This window comes from Sinohyriopsis cumingii, chromosome 12, assembly GCF_028554795.1.
Source record: "Sinohyriopsis cumingii isolate HCF-2022 chromosome 12, ASM2855479v2, whole genome shotgun sequence".
In the NCBI taxonomy this organism is placed as follows: Eukaryota; Metazoa; Mollusca; class Bivalvia; order Unionida; family Unionidae; genus Sinohyriopsis; species Sinohyriopsis cumingii.
The window spans coordinates 118,583,755-118,596,892 of record NC_142972.1 but is presented as its reverse complement, the minus strand read 5'-3'; the positions used below and the strand labels follow the sequence as shown (position 1 = coordinate 118,596,892).

Sequence of the window (13,138 nt, the reverse complement as noted above, 5' to 3'; positions counted from 1 at the left end):
GAAGGCTGTGTAAGTTATAATGAAATAATTATGAATCAGTTAAAGGATATTGATATGTACAATATCTGACACGAGAAAGAAATTAAATGCAGACACTTCGCCATCGAGCAAGAAAATCTTGTGCATGAATAGCATGATATGACCGCATGTAACATTCTAACATATTAAGTTGGTTCCAATTTCATCTTTTAAAAAAGCTGAACAATATATACCATGTAAAAGAATATAAGTGTGTACATGAGATTTTCAACACATCATGGATGTTGATGCAGTCATCGAGACAATCAAGTCTCCTCTGTCAAAATTTATGCAAAGTAGCTACAAGACTTCGGATTATTCCTCAATAAAATTTTTAAAATGTGCGCTGTTCAACGTGTATAAAAGTTTCAGTTGCAACAAACAAATCCGCACAATGTACTAAATCGGTTGATATGGAAAAACGTTTATACTCAAAATGGATGAATTAAAATACATTAGACCTTTAACAATGTATACATGTTCAGATTTTGAAGATATGTTGTGGAAAAGTTTCATTTGGCGGTAGTATTTCAAATACTACTACACAAATGAATGATGCAATCAATATATGAGACACATTAGTTGTAAAGTTTTGCACTTGCAAGAGAGCAAACATGATAGAGGAAGTGGACACACTATCCGAAGTACGAGAGATGCAAAGATTGTGTAAAATACGGAGATTAAACTGGCATTACCGTTTAGAAAAGATAAAGATCAGAGAAAGGATAAAGAATTGATTCGGTTTGTGGAAAAACACTAGAGGATCAACGTTTGTGATTGAAAACTCAATTTCTTCGACGAAGAATATTAAAATCGTGTTTAATGCATTCTTATTATGCATCTTAATAACGTTCAAGCAAATGTTACTACTTTATCGTAGACACACGGACTTAAGATTATCACCACATTCTCAAACGGTATACCATCTTACCACTGTCATGAGATTCAGTGTAATCACTCTAACATGGTAAATGCATTTAACGGGATAAAATTTACTCTACTTCAACTCAGTTCTTCACATACAAGCCATTAGGTTTTTTGATTAAATATACATTACATTAATGACTCTATGAAAAGATAAGAAAGCAACGTGACGCGAGATTTTTGGCAGAATCAAATAAACTGGGCAATGTGAAAAGGCAACATTTAGATGTGTATGTTTGTACTGGCACTGAATTGGAAAACCATTACCAGAAATAATACAAGCAGTACACAAATCTAATATTTATTTCCAAACTGGAAAGCTACTGTCTGAAAGTGAAATAAAGTTTACCTGACAATGGTACGTGTAAGTCACATAGCAATAATGTAGATATGAAACAATTTAATATTATCTACTAAAGTTCAAACTTTCATGGAAACATCGCTGGTTATACTCCAAGGGTTAAAATAAAACAAGCAAAGACTTGATCAATACTAGGCCAGAATAAAATCATACACAGAAGTTTTGGGGAGTCTACCCTTACTGTTAGCGTAACGTTCCGCTTACAGCAGTAAATATAACTACGTAGCACGTGCTGTTGATCGTAGGAGAACAGTGTCACCTTATGAAATGAGTTCTGTGGCGAAGGAACGAACATACAGCTTGGCTTTATTTCATGTTCAGGACGGCAACATATATAAAAGTAATCTGCAACAAGTTGTAAAACTTGGCAGTATCGTTGTGTGTAAGAACGATTTACAGAAGTCCAGTTACCAGGTTAAACTCGGACTGAGCAGTACCAATAACATCGATGAAGTAAAGAAAGAGGTTATAATGGTGGATACACAATTTAAGCTGATAATTTTATTTAATCTTTCAAGATAATTAATATAATTTGCCTCCAGACAAATTTTGATTAAAACATATCTTATCAGCGCCGTTTATCATCTAACATGAAACTAAATCTTTATGTTTCCCACAACATGCTGTTGGAAATAACTGTCGAGGCTTACAACCAGCCCAGCTTCAAGTGTTGATATCGAAGAACTTTGCAGGCTAATTAGTTCCATTGCTAGCCAATGTACATTCACTAACTGGTGGTAGATGTACTTTTACCATACAAAATTATTGTTCAATAAATTGCATAGCATCAGTGACGAATAAATTGGTAAGTATCTACAAAAATATTGGTTTTAAAAAATGAATGCCGCCTCGAGATTCGAACTCGCGACATCTTGTTTGACAAGAGGGACATTGAAAAAAAGAAAACAAAATAGTTAAATGTGGGTGGTGATATCTAAGGCAGCTGCGAAATCATGATGTTGCAGCCTAGATCACAAAGTGGACAAAGGTGGATTAAAAAGAACCCTTTTATAAGATGCGAAAAAATCGACAGAGAAGGAAATACAAAACCAATGTACGAGAAAGGATACGAGTTCACGAGGTAAAAGGTTAAAATATATGATGCTTATGATCTGGCTGTGTTACTTCTGCCAATGCCAAAGTTTTGCTCTGAAAATAGCAAACCTTTCTTGTATCGTTGTCAAGGATGTATTCATATACACGCTATTCAGGCACAATTAATGGCGACTAGTATTAAAATGAACTTTCCAAGCAATACATCCTTGACATGGACGAGGTCTCCCTGAGAAAGAACTATATTCTACCAATCCACTTGTCAACATGAACTGTAAACGTTTAATTTAAACACAAAGAATCAATTATGTTCTAGAAATTATATTTCCAATTAATTAACAAACAATATTTTCTATCACATTACCGACACTAATGAAGACTGGATTGTTTCAATGTTTGATGGTTTATACATTGCAGAATCTAAATAAATAAAGGCTGATGTATTTAAAACAACCAAGCAATTTTGCGAAAAGAAAATTTAAATTTTTGATTTGGTTTATTTATCTGTGATGACATACACAAAATCTTTTAATTCCAAACAATAGTATGATTCCGTCTTTGTAGTCATTGGGTTAATCATATCTGAATATAATTAACGTGCTAACCTATTTTTTTATATCTATTTTAGCTATTCTAACAGAAGATATGCATTTTTCCCATGATGTTATGTAACATTTACAAAACTGCTTTCATATTTATTAATGTAAAACAGAAATTCATTTCTTAATTGGACAACTTTTAAAGCAGCCAATGTGCATATCAATGTTGTACTTTGATGGTCCACCTACAAGATGAATTTGTGCATTTAATACAGATTACATAGCATAAAAGAAATACCGTCAATTCAAACATTGATCATTTGAAATATATATAATTTAAGAAATACGATCCTACTTTGTTGATAAATAAAGGAAACATAACTTAAATAGAGTTGAACTTATCAAACCAAATACTGCCTGACATAATTGGAGTTTAGCCGAAGTGTACATGTCTGCCAATCTCGACACCTTAGTGTTCAGAATGCAACAAGTCAGAAGTTATGGCTAAACACTTAGTGATGTCATTCATTGGTGTCTCATCTATTGAATTTTGCCCTTTGGGGCGTATTTCGTAATCCTTTTGCAACAGAATGTGTTTCGTATCAATGAAATTCTGTCGTTTGTCTTAAAGGGGTTGGACTCATCATTTCTTCTACAAGATCATATAGGGAAAAAGTCGCTGCCAGCCAACAAAGTGTTTATACTGGCGATCAAGGCCCTTAAAAAACATGCGTTGGACACGGTTAAGAAGGAAATACTGGAAATCGAGGACAAAGACATTTTGTGGGTATTGACAGTTCCAGCAATATGGGATGAAGAAGCCGTTAAGTTTATGAAGGACGCTGCAACCTCGGTATTATTGTTTTACTAACGCTTTATATCACTGGGAATGCAAAATACCATAACGATGAAACGGCTTTGATATCGTAACATTTGTGACATATACTATTTTCTGTTTTCCTTCAACGGTGGTCTTCACAATTGTCAAAGTACTAATGAATTTAAAGAAGCATAAATCTGAGAGTTACTTTCACTTTTATGTGTATTATTATATGTGGTTGTTATCGCAATAGCTAGGGAAATTTATTCCACACGAAAGAGGATCCTGTATAAAGCTTTTAAATTAATGTTCCCTTTGAAAAATTGTATTGTGTATTGTAGGTATATTTCCCAACGTTTCGGGCTAAACAAGCTCTTCGTTAGAGTCAACAAAATAACTTAGATATACAAAGCAAACACTTAACAAAAAATCTAAGAAACTTGCTCGACTCCTCCATGTTAGAATCACTAGAGGCTATTTACAACATAAGATATACCAATACAAATTTGTGCAGAAATAGACGAGCCTGTTCGTGTGTCTAATTCTAAGTTGTGAACAAAGGACTGAAACAAAGCGTGGCGGTGATAGATGCCAGAAATTATATTCTGGTAGAGGTATGCTATGATGTTCTGAAGGAAAGATATTATTATTATTATTATTATTACGTTCAATCGGTGACGTCTCGAGTGACTCGACTGAATGTCTACTCGAGTTGTTGTGGTTGCGACTGTTGCGTTCATTTTGTTGCGAATCTGGCTTATTTCTGAAATCCTGCTGTTTCACAAATATAGTGACTGGCATAGTCTTTCATGTCAGAAAATTGATTGTATTATTGGCTGGACATCCTAACTTCTAACCGATCGTGTAGTTAACTCCTAATTTCGAACTTCTGAAAGATTTGGTCTGGGGGCATATGTTTGCAAATTTAGTAGCGCTTGTATTTGTGGTAGCATCAACTTCACTTAGGTGGTTACATTTGTGTAGTTGGGTACCATCAGCACAGAATTGGCGAGATAACGAAAATTGATATATGACACTTGAGAGGGGCTGAGTGTGTAGAATGAAGAGAATGGATCCTAAAACGGAACCTGTGGCACACGAACACATATATGAACTGGGCTGGAATACTTTCCATTTACGGACACAATTAGTCTCCTGTCGACAAAATATGGCGTGAACCTTAGTAAAGCTGCATCGATAATATCGCTCCTGCATAACACATGCTGGAGATAGTGAAGTAATATCTCATGGTCTATAGTGTGAAATGATGGAGACAAGTCTAGAAGAGAGAGGACTGCAATCATTCCACTATCCAAAGCAGAGAGAGCGTTGGTAATTACTTTTATAAGGGCAGTTTCGGTAATCTGGCGAGGGCGAGGGCGATATGCAGATTGTAAACTACTAAATAGATCATCTTAATTCAGATGACATTTAAGTTAGGATAGAACAACCTTTTCTAATAGTTTTACACGAATGGAGGTTAGAAACAAAGGCGGTTTGTTTTCAGTCGGTAGGGTCATGAGCTGGATTCTTCAACAGAAACTATATAATGGTGGTTTTAAAAAAAATAATTGAAATTCCCAGGATGAGATAGAAGTATTAATAGCATCAATTAATGGAATCAATATTAAATTTAAGCAATCAGGTAGCAGTGATGTCGGAATCAGATCAAGTTCACATGACTTTGTAGCGTTCTTCGTCAGGATTGTAAGTACGAAATCCGCAGTGACACACTCAAATGCTGTTAAAGGTTTGAAATACTGCATAGCAACTGTACTATAACGATGAATCGATTGAAATTATAATGTCAGGTTAGTCTCAAATGTTTGCACTTTGTCACAGAAGACATTTGCAAACTAATACGGAAGGTCTACCGGTGGCAAAGTCGTCGGAAAATGATGTTCTATTGTTCCTTGATATTATCTCGTTAGTATATTCTAAGAGCTCTTTGAAGATGGAATTTTCAGTGATCTTAGTACTGAAGCTGTCTGGGTTCGCCATATGAACTATATTTGTGACATTATTCTTGATGGCTTCATAGTTTTGCTTATAGATATTAAGATCAGACGAAATTTAAAGCCTCTCAGCCTTTCGGCGTTCTTTAAGCAGTACAAAGCTGGTCTCTAACACTACTATACCATGGTGAACACGTCTGAATGGATTCTCTGCACTTGGTTGCTGGAGAATGTTTGTCAAGCAATAACGCAAGCACTTAGCAATATGTTCTTCAAACGTTGTTAGGTTTGCTTCGATGCCATGCATCACTTATCTTCTATTTATCATACGGACGTTTGCTTGGTAGCATACAAAGATGGAGGATTTTGGACTGATATTGCAAGACAGCATATAATGCAAATATATCAGATTCAAGTTCATGGGACACCATTGATGACTGTAGAATATTATAATCAGGCATATGAAAAGTCCTGTTTGAACTGTGACTATGTTTATAGATGGGTTGGCTAATTGATTGTTTGAGGTTAAAAGCGCGAATGAATTCTATGTAATTTCATGTGTATTGGTTTCCGGAACCGTCCAAATGAACGTTGAAATCACCAAAAATAAACAGGCGTCCACGTATTCAGATCTTGGGCTATCATGTGTGACTTATTTTCGTATTTTGTTTGAACGAGTCAAATCCATATTGTGCGACTATTCCTTTTTAAATAATCTAAGCAGCAAGAATACAACATTTTAATTTGGTTCAAAAAATGACAAATCTAATGAACTTGTCTTTTATTTGATTTGGGGGTGGGGTGTTTTTAGTGACGTTATTCTATTTTATTTTTAAGTTTTGCAACTCACATTTGTCATTTTTGTTTGTTTGAAATGAATTATGTTTTAGACATACATGCATAATGGTTTCAAATCATTGACAGGCTGGTATCGGGGAGAATTTTGTGATAGCTTATGAGCCTGAGGCGGCTGCTTTTGCCTGCAAGTACATTCCACTGACAGCTACGACAACTTTTTCAGACATACAACCTGGGACTCACTACATGGTCGTGGACCTTGGAGGTACAATGATCAATGTCAAGAATAAGTTGGAGTCAAGCTGAAATAGTTTGGTTTTGTGGGTTTAACGCCATTTTCAGAACAAGATAGGCTATTCATAACGGCCAGTATATTCGATGGAGGAGAAACTATCCTCCCACGGAAAGCTACTGGCAAACGTACTCACATCCCCACGTTTACCGATCCTGAGACTCGAACCCACGCGGATGGAGGTGAGATGTCAGTGGTGTGAAAAGGAGAGCCTTAGACCACATGGCCACATGATTCCCCAGTTAAAATAGTAGTAACGGGACCAGGTGTGGCCGTTTGGCGTTTTGTAATAATCGTGGTAGCAGCAGAGCGTGCGAACAACCTCTAATTGGTTTACCCTCCGTTTCGCAAAATAAGCCTTCTTGAAACTGCAAAAAAAAAATCGTGATTGCCTCAGTATAAGACAACCCTGTGAAAACTCTAATTGACTTACCCAGCCTAAGTTTTTCTGATCGCAGAAAAATACGCGATCGCGTCGGTGTCAAGTTTGAGGCAGCGTCCTCGTTGCTGCTATTAATTAAATCATTATTATATCAATAATGGCAAACATCGGAGAAGCACATTCCGCTAGAGTAGCACGAGAGCGACTAGAAGCTATCAAAAAATTTCTTCCTGTTCGTGATTCTGTAAGACAAAAATTACAAGCGCGACAAGAATCTCAAGTTGAATTTGCAACGGGTGCAGAACAGTTATTTAGACCCGTCACAACAGCTACCAAGAGGGTTCCAGAGGTCATTGAAGAAAAACTTCTTCAAGTATCAAAACAGACTGCTGAGCAAATTGCAAAGATAGCTACAGCTCAACCTCAACTTGAAGAAACACCTGAAGGTGCTGTTGGTGAAGAACCAAAAAAGGGGAAAAAATGAACTGGTTTTATGAAAAATCTACTGAAGACGGTATACAAATAATAAACGTAATTCGATCAATGAAACCTAATGATATAGTCGATTTTGGTGCATTTGCTGCTAAAAGTTATCATTCAAGAGCAAGTTTTTTAAAACCCGAATATGTTAAAGATGTAAGTCGTGATACATGGATTAATTGGGTGTTTAAAATAAATCAAAATGTTGATCAGATAAACAAACGAGAAATATTTTATACCACATATATATCAGATGTAAAAAAAATATGATAAAATGATGCAAGAACAGAAACAAAAACAATAACAAGAGCGAGAACAGAAACGAAAAGAAAGGGAACAACAGCGAGAACAGAAACAAAAACTAGGACGGAGACAGCCATCACCTGACCTGGGTGTAACCGGAAGTGGTTCTACTGGAAGTGGCCTTGTTACTTGTCCTAACAGTATCCTCGAGGATGTGCAACGGTTGAAAGTTCTTATAGGAGCAATACGAGCTTGAAATAGTTCTCCGGAAATAATTAATGAAGCTGCTGATATTTGCCAAAGATTATTTCAAGGTGGAATCATGGATATCAATACTTACCGAAGACTTGTTGATGAAATCATGGATGAATGCTACAGTTACTAATTGTTAGACTAATAACTATCAAATAAATGTTTGTTCACGACTTTCATAGCAAAGTCCGAAGGGTTAGAGTAATAAACTCACGATACCCCGTTTACACAAAGTATTACGGGGATGGATTCGGAAATGTTATTCAAGGATTGTTTACAAGGATAGCTCCAAAGGTAGGTCCAATTGGAATACAATTATCAATGAAAACTATGGATATTATCCGTGAAAAAGCTCCTAGTACAATCAGTGACATTGCTGGTAAGGCGTCCTCGTCAGTCAAAGACAAATTATACGCGACGACAACGTCATTGATGCTACAATGAACGATACACGGGCGAAAACGATTATCGATTACCTCTTTGATAATCAGAAACATTTTTTCAGAACAAAGTTTATTTTGCTAGCAGGAGATTCCATTACGTGGATTATCCGTGACAAACGTGACCCTGTCCTTGCCAATGGAAAAACCGTTTTATTAAGTAAAAATTCCAAGCCAGGAACGCTGAGTGGTATTGATAGACCATGTCACTCGCGAGCGTATCCTGTGACCCCGGTTGTTTATGGAATTTATCAGCTAAATAATAAACCCAACATTGATGATCTTGCACCAGTGAGATTTTCAAGGTTGAATTGTGTAGCCGAACGCGTAATGAAACATTTTACAAATGCGAAGCGTGGAAATGAGTTAACTAATCAGCGACGTGAAAAAAATAGCCAAGTGGGCTGAATCGGTTAAGGATACGGGAGCGTCAATAAATGATGTTGCCGAGTTATCAAGTAAATTAAAATTTCCAATGGTAGTAAAAACCGTTAACTGGAGAAGTTTTATATGAATTAGCGAATAAAGGAAAAGGGACACCAATTGAAAGTATTGATCATAACGCGCACGCGTGGACTAGCGCAGTAACAATACTTCCACGAGATCGTGTTGTAAGATTTTACCCGTCGGAAAATTCCGAAAAAAAACATGTTTGATTTTATTTACGCGTTAAGTAAAAACGATCCTGTGTCAGTATGGTTATTTAAAAGTCTTCCCGATGGAGAGTATGATCAGTTTGTAAGACTCAACGGTGATTTATATCGTCAAGAATCTCTTCACGAGGAAATGAAAAAACTCACGCAGAAATGTTTAACAGAAAACATTAACGAGTTGCTCAGTAATTGTTTTACAGTTCCGTCAGTCGCATCTCATTTCGCCAGAGAGAAAAATTCGTGGAAACCAACACGCGTTCGATTTCTCGAGGTTGTTCAAGCCAGTTGTGTCGAATACGGGAATGGCGGTTTGTGGAATACTGTGTATGATCATGACGGTATGATATCCGTTGACATGATCGCGTGTTAACCGGGAGTTTTCTTGGTTACGGAGAATGTCATGGATATTTTGCGCGGTTTGGACATCCCTGTCATGAGATGACGCGAGCTGCCATAAACGGACCGTTACCCGATTTTGATTTGACAGGATTTGCTCGTGTTGTGTCTTTCGAATTTGCTAGGGATCTTCATCCATGTTGTTATGTTTGGTTTGGCAGACATTTCTCGGAGCGACGCTGGGCACCAAAAGTGTTATTACGATATATGCTTGACAGTAAAATATTAATATCGTTGACGGTCAGCGAGGCAATTATATCGTATCGGAAGCAGACCAAAGTTTGGTTACCAACACCGGAGCGTATCAGTCTCGATGAGGTCATCGAAGAATATAAACAAGCATGTCCAAATATTCATATCGATAACATCGTTGATGATGCTCCTAATATTCTCAAGATTAAACTTGGTAACAATGAAAAAAACCGCAAAAGATCTTGGTAGAACAATAATTGGTAAATTTACTCAGGGGGGTTCATATGATCATAAACGGCATTGTGCACGATTGATTATGGATCCCGCCGAATATGATTTCATAATCGCAGATATAATCGCGAGAAATATATTTTGTGATCGACAAGATGTTTTCTTGTCTAATGGAACAAAGTTAGGCACAATTGTTAGTTACATGGATGGAGAATCTTCTCAATATACTCATTTAAGATCTTCAATGCTCGCTTATGTTTCTATAAACCTGTTATGGATGATAAACAGATTCCCCGACACCGCGGTCAGAGTTTCCACGGATTTATTTTACTTGAATAAAAAATATTAAGAATTACTGGCTCGTTTTACAACCACCGATTCATCATGGGGGTCGTGGATAATAACAGAAGAAATCTTACATTATTATTTAGAATCCGCAGATGTTACGATCAAGGATAGTTATTATCGCGATCAGATATCAGAACCGTCGTCGGCGGTATCCGGTATGCAGACACAAGACGGTTTATTTAAACGGACCATGAGGTTCTGGTAAAACAACTCGGGTGATCGTATTAAATCGACAGAAACACGATGATATGATTATGCTAACACCAACACATAGACTTGCCAGGGAGATGAAACAACGAGGAGTCATTTTTTGTACTTATCACAGCTTTTTCAAATACAGGGTGGCACATGGACTCCCGATCGAATGGGTGAGAAATATATTCCCGGGGTCATCATTTGGGATGAAGTGTGTACAGTGTCGCTGGATATATTAAAAATGTTTCTCGATTGGTTATTAACAAAAAATACAGCTGTGATAATTTGCGGCGATCACGGTCAACCACCACCGTTTGTTGGACCACCTCCACATCATTGGCTAAAGAATTTTGTAGATTACTATGAAGAAGTATCTGATGATCAATGATCACTTGATGCAGACTTAAGAGAATTAAAAAAATAATCAGATTACAACCGAATAAAATTCAATGTGAAATAGCGCGTAAAATAATTCCAGAAACTTCCCTGAACGACTTTCTACAAACGTGGAGACCCAATGATTTGATAGTGGCAAGTAGAAAGATAGTCAGAGACACACTTCAACGGAAGTTGTTTCAGTTACACAAGGAGAAATTCTCAGCGTTACGTGTACCGTTGTGTTATAGACCAACTGATACACGACGACAGAATATTGATGTTGATATAGCAGGACAACCCGAGAAACAGAATCTTGTATTAAATGATATTGTTTTGGTTCCTGTCAGTGTTGTTGAGGATGCGCTACACGCTGATAAATCTCCGTGGATGCTAGGATACGCGATGACAATTCACTCATCACAAGGATTAACTATTACTGATACAGTTGTTTGGATCGTTGATGATCGTATCGAATGGTCAAACTTAATTTATCTTGCAGCGTCCAGAGTCAAAAGAATATCTCAGCTACGAAGAATTGTCTTGGACGAGTCAGAAACCATTATTGATGATATTGACAACGATATAATAAGAAAAAAATTAGTCGGTTATAAACAAAGTGACAAAAAAAGTAAACGCGATTTTGATCCTGACGTTGAATTTATCAACGCGCTGAAACAACAGCAGAATAATCATTGTGCAAGTTGTAATTGTATAATGCTGTGGCAGTACTCGAGTAATAATCCAAGACAATTTAACGTGGAAAGAAAAGATAGTAGTCGCGGTCATACACGCGAAAATACGATGTTGACCTGTCTTGAATGTAATTGACGTGTATCCTCCGGAATTACTTGCAATTGTTCACGTGTAAATCCACGTTGAGGAGCAGTTGAATCCAGTCTGTTGATTGCGGGTCTACCTGAGGATCTTATTATGTTATATATATTGTGTGTTGTAATACTCCATACAGGATCAGTCGCTCTTTTTTTACCGCCTTCAAGTTCACCGGGTTCATATAAATATCTTACAGTCACATTGCCCAGCACTGGTTGCTTTAAATAATGACATCGTTGTATTGTTATACGCGCGCTTTTGATTGCATTAACGGGTTTCAACGCAGTTGTTCGAGTTATTTCATTATTTAGCGCGACTATCACACTTGGTAATCTTGCAACCCATTCGCGAGATCTCTTGTCTTGAATGAATTCATTCACGTACTAATATCCAAATAACCGCTCAGCAACTGTTCGATTAAATCGTTCAACAATTGCCTGATCACGTTGAATTGCAGTATGCCCTCGTCTGATGGTGGCGTTATGTTGCTTCATTAGCGATGATACTGCAACCTGAAATACTTTGCCAGGATCAACTTGTAACAGCTGTGGCTATTGTAAGGGTCCACGTTGATAAATTCGTTTAAACGCAGAAGCAACTTCAGCAGCTGTCTTTGTTGACAACGGCTCTGCTTCTTTGTATCTACTTGCAACGTCAATGACGGATAACGCTTATTTGTACGTACTACGGCGTATAGTATCATGTGGTAAAAATAAAATATCAACCTGATGAACTTCATTTGGAACTCCAACATCAGAATGTGCAAAGTGAATTCGTTAAGGCGGTGGTAGCTAAATTTGCCATATTGCCTTTCGTGCTAACCATTTTCCAGCAGTGGCACGTGTAACGTTTGCTGCTTCGGCGAGTTTACTAATCGCTGCTCTACCTTTCCAATATCCTCTTGGAGAATAATAAATTGATTCCATTTACAATTAATTACCAGCACCTAGCGCTAATTTATCTTTCATTGCGGATCTTACTAACCAATTAGCCAATGATTCCTTGAAAGATTTAATTTTATGGAATTTAGCGCGTGAATTAATTTCACATCTGCTATGTGTCTGTCTTGCAGATCTTTACTTTTGTAAGCTACATCATGAGCATGAAACGCGTTATCAATAGCGTTTATTGGATATTCACCTGGTTTTGGTTGATCTTGGTTGTCAAGTCTGATATCAAGTCGGGTTCCAGGGCCGCAGTAATTATATCCTGGGAGATTTTCTCCTGGGTATTTTCCCCATGGAGTCCCTGGTAACTTTGTTAATTTTGCTGCAATATCACCTCCTCGTCTTTTTATAAACCCGACTGTGCGAGAATAAATTTAAATTTCTTTGTACCACATCGTTCACACTTACCC

The 13,138-nt window shown here is 37.1% G+C and overlaps 1 protein-coding gene across 5 annotated transcripts in view; it reads left to right on the top strand.

Annotated features, from left to right (window-relative positions):
• LOC149787331 (uncharacterized) overlaps nucleotides 1–13,138 on the top strand; it is a 99,160-nt gene that overhangs the window by 28,334 nt on the left and 57,688 nt on the right. For 4 of the 5 annotated variants that reach the window (XM_089977874.1, XM_089977876.1, XM_089977873.1 and 1 more), the window contains 2 exons: nucleotides 3,527–3,748; nucleotides 6,595–6,733. In XM_089977874.1, the coding sequence (XP_089834000.1) occupies nucleotides 3,527–3,748; nucleotides 6,595–6,733 (361 nt within the window). The remainder of the gene's footprint in view (nucleotides 1–3,526; nucleotides 3,749–6,594; nucleotides 6,734–13,138) is intronic. The other variant, XM_089977878.1, reaches the window with a different exon arrangement.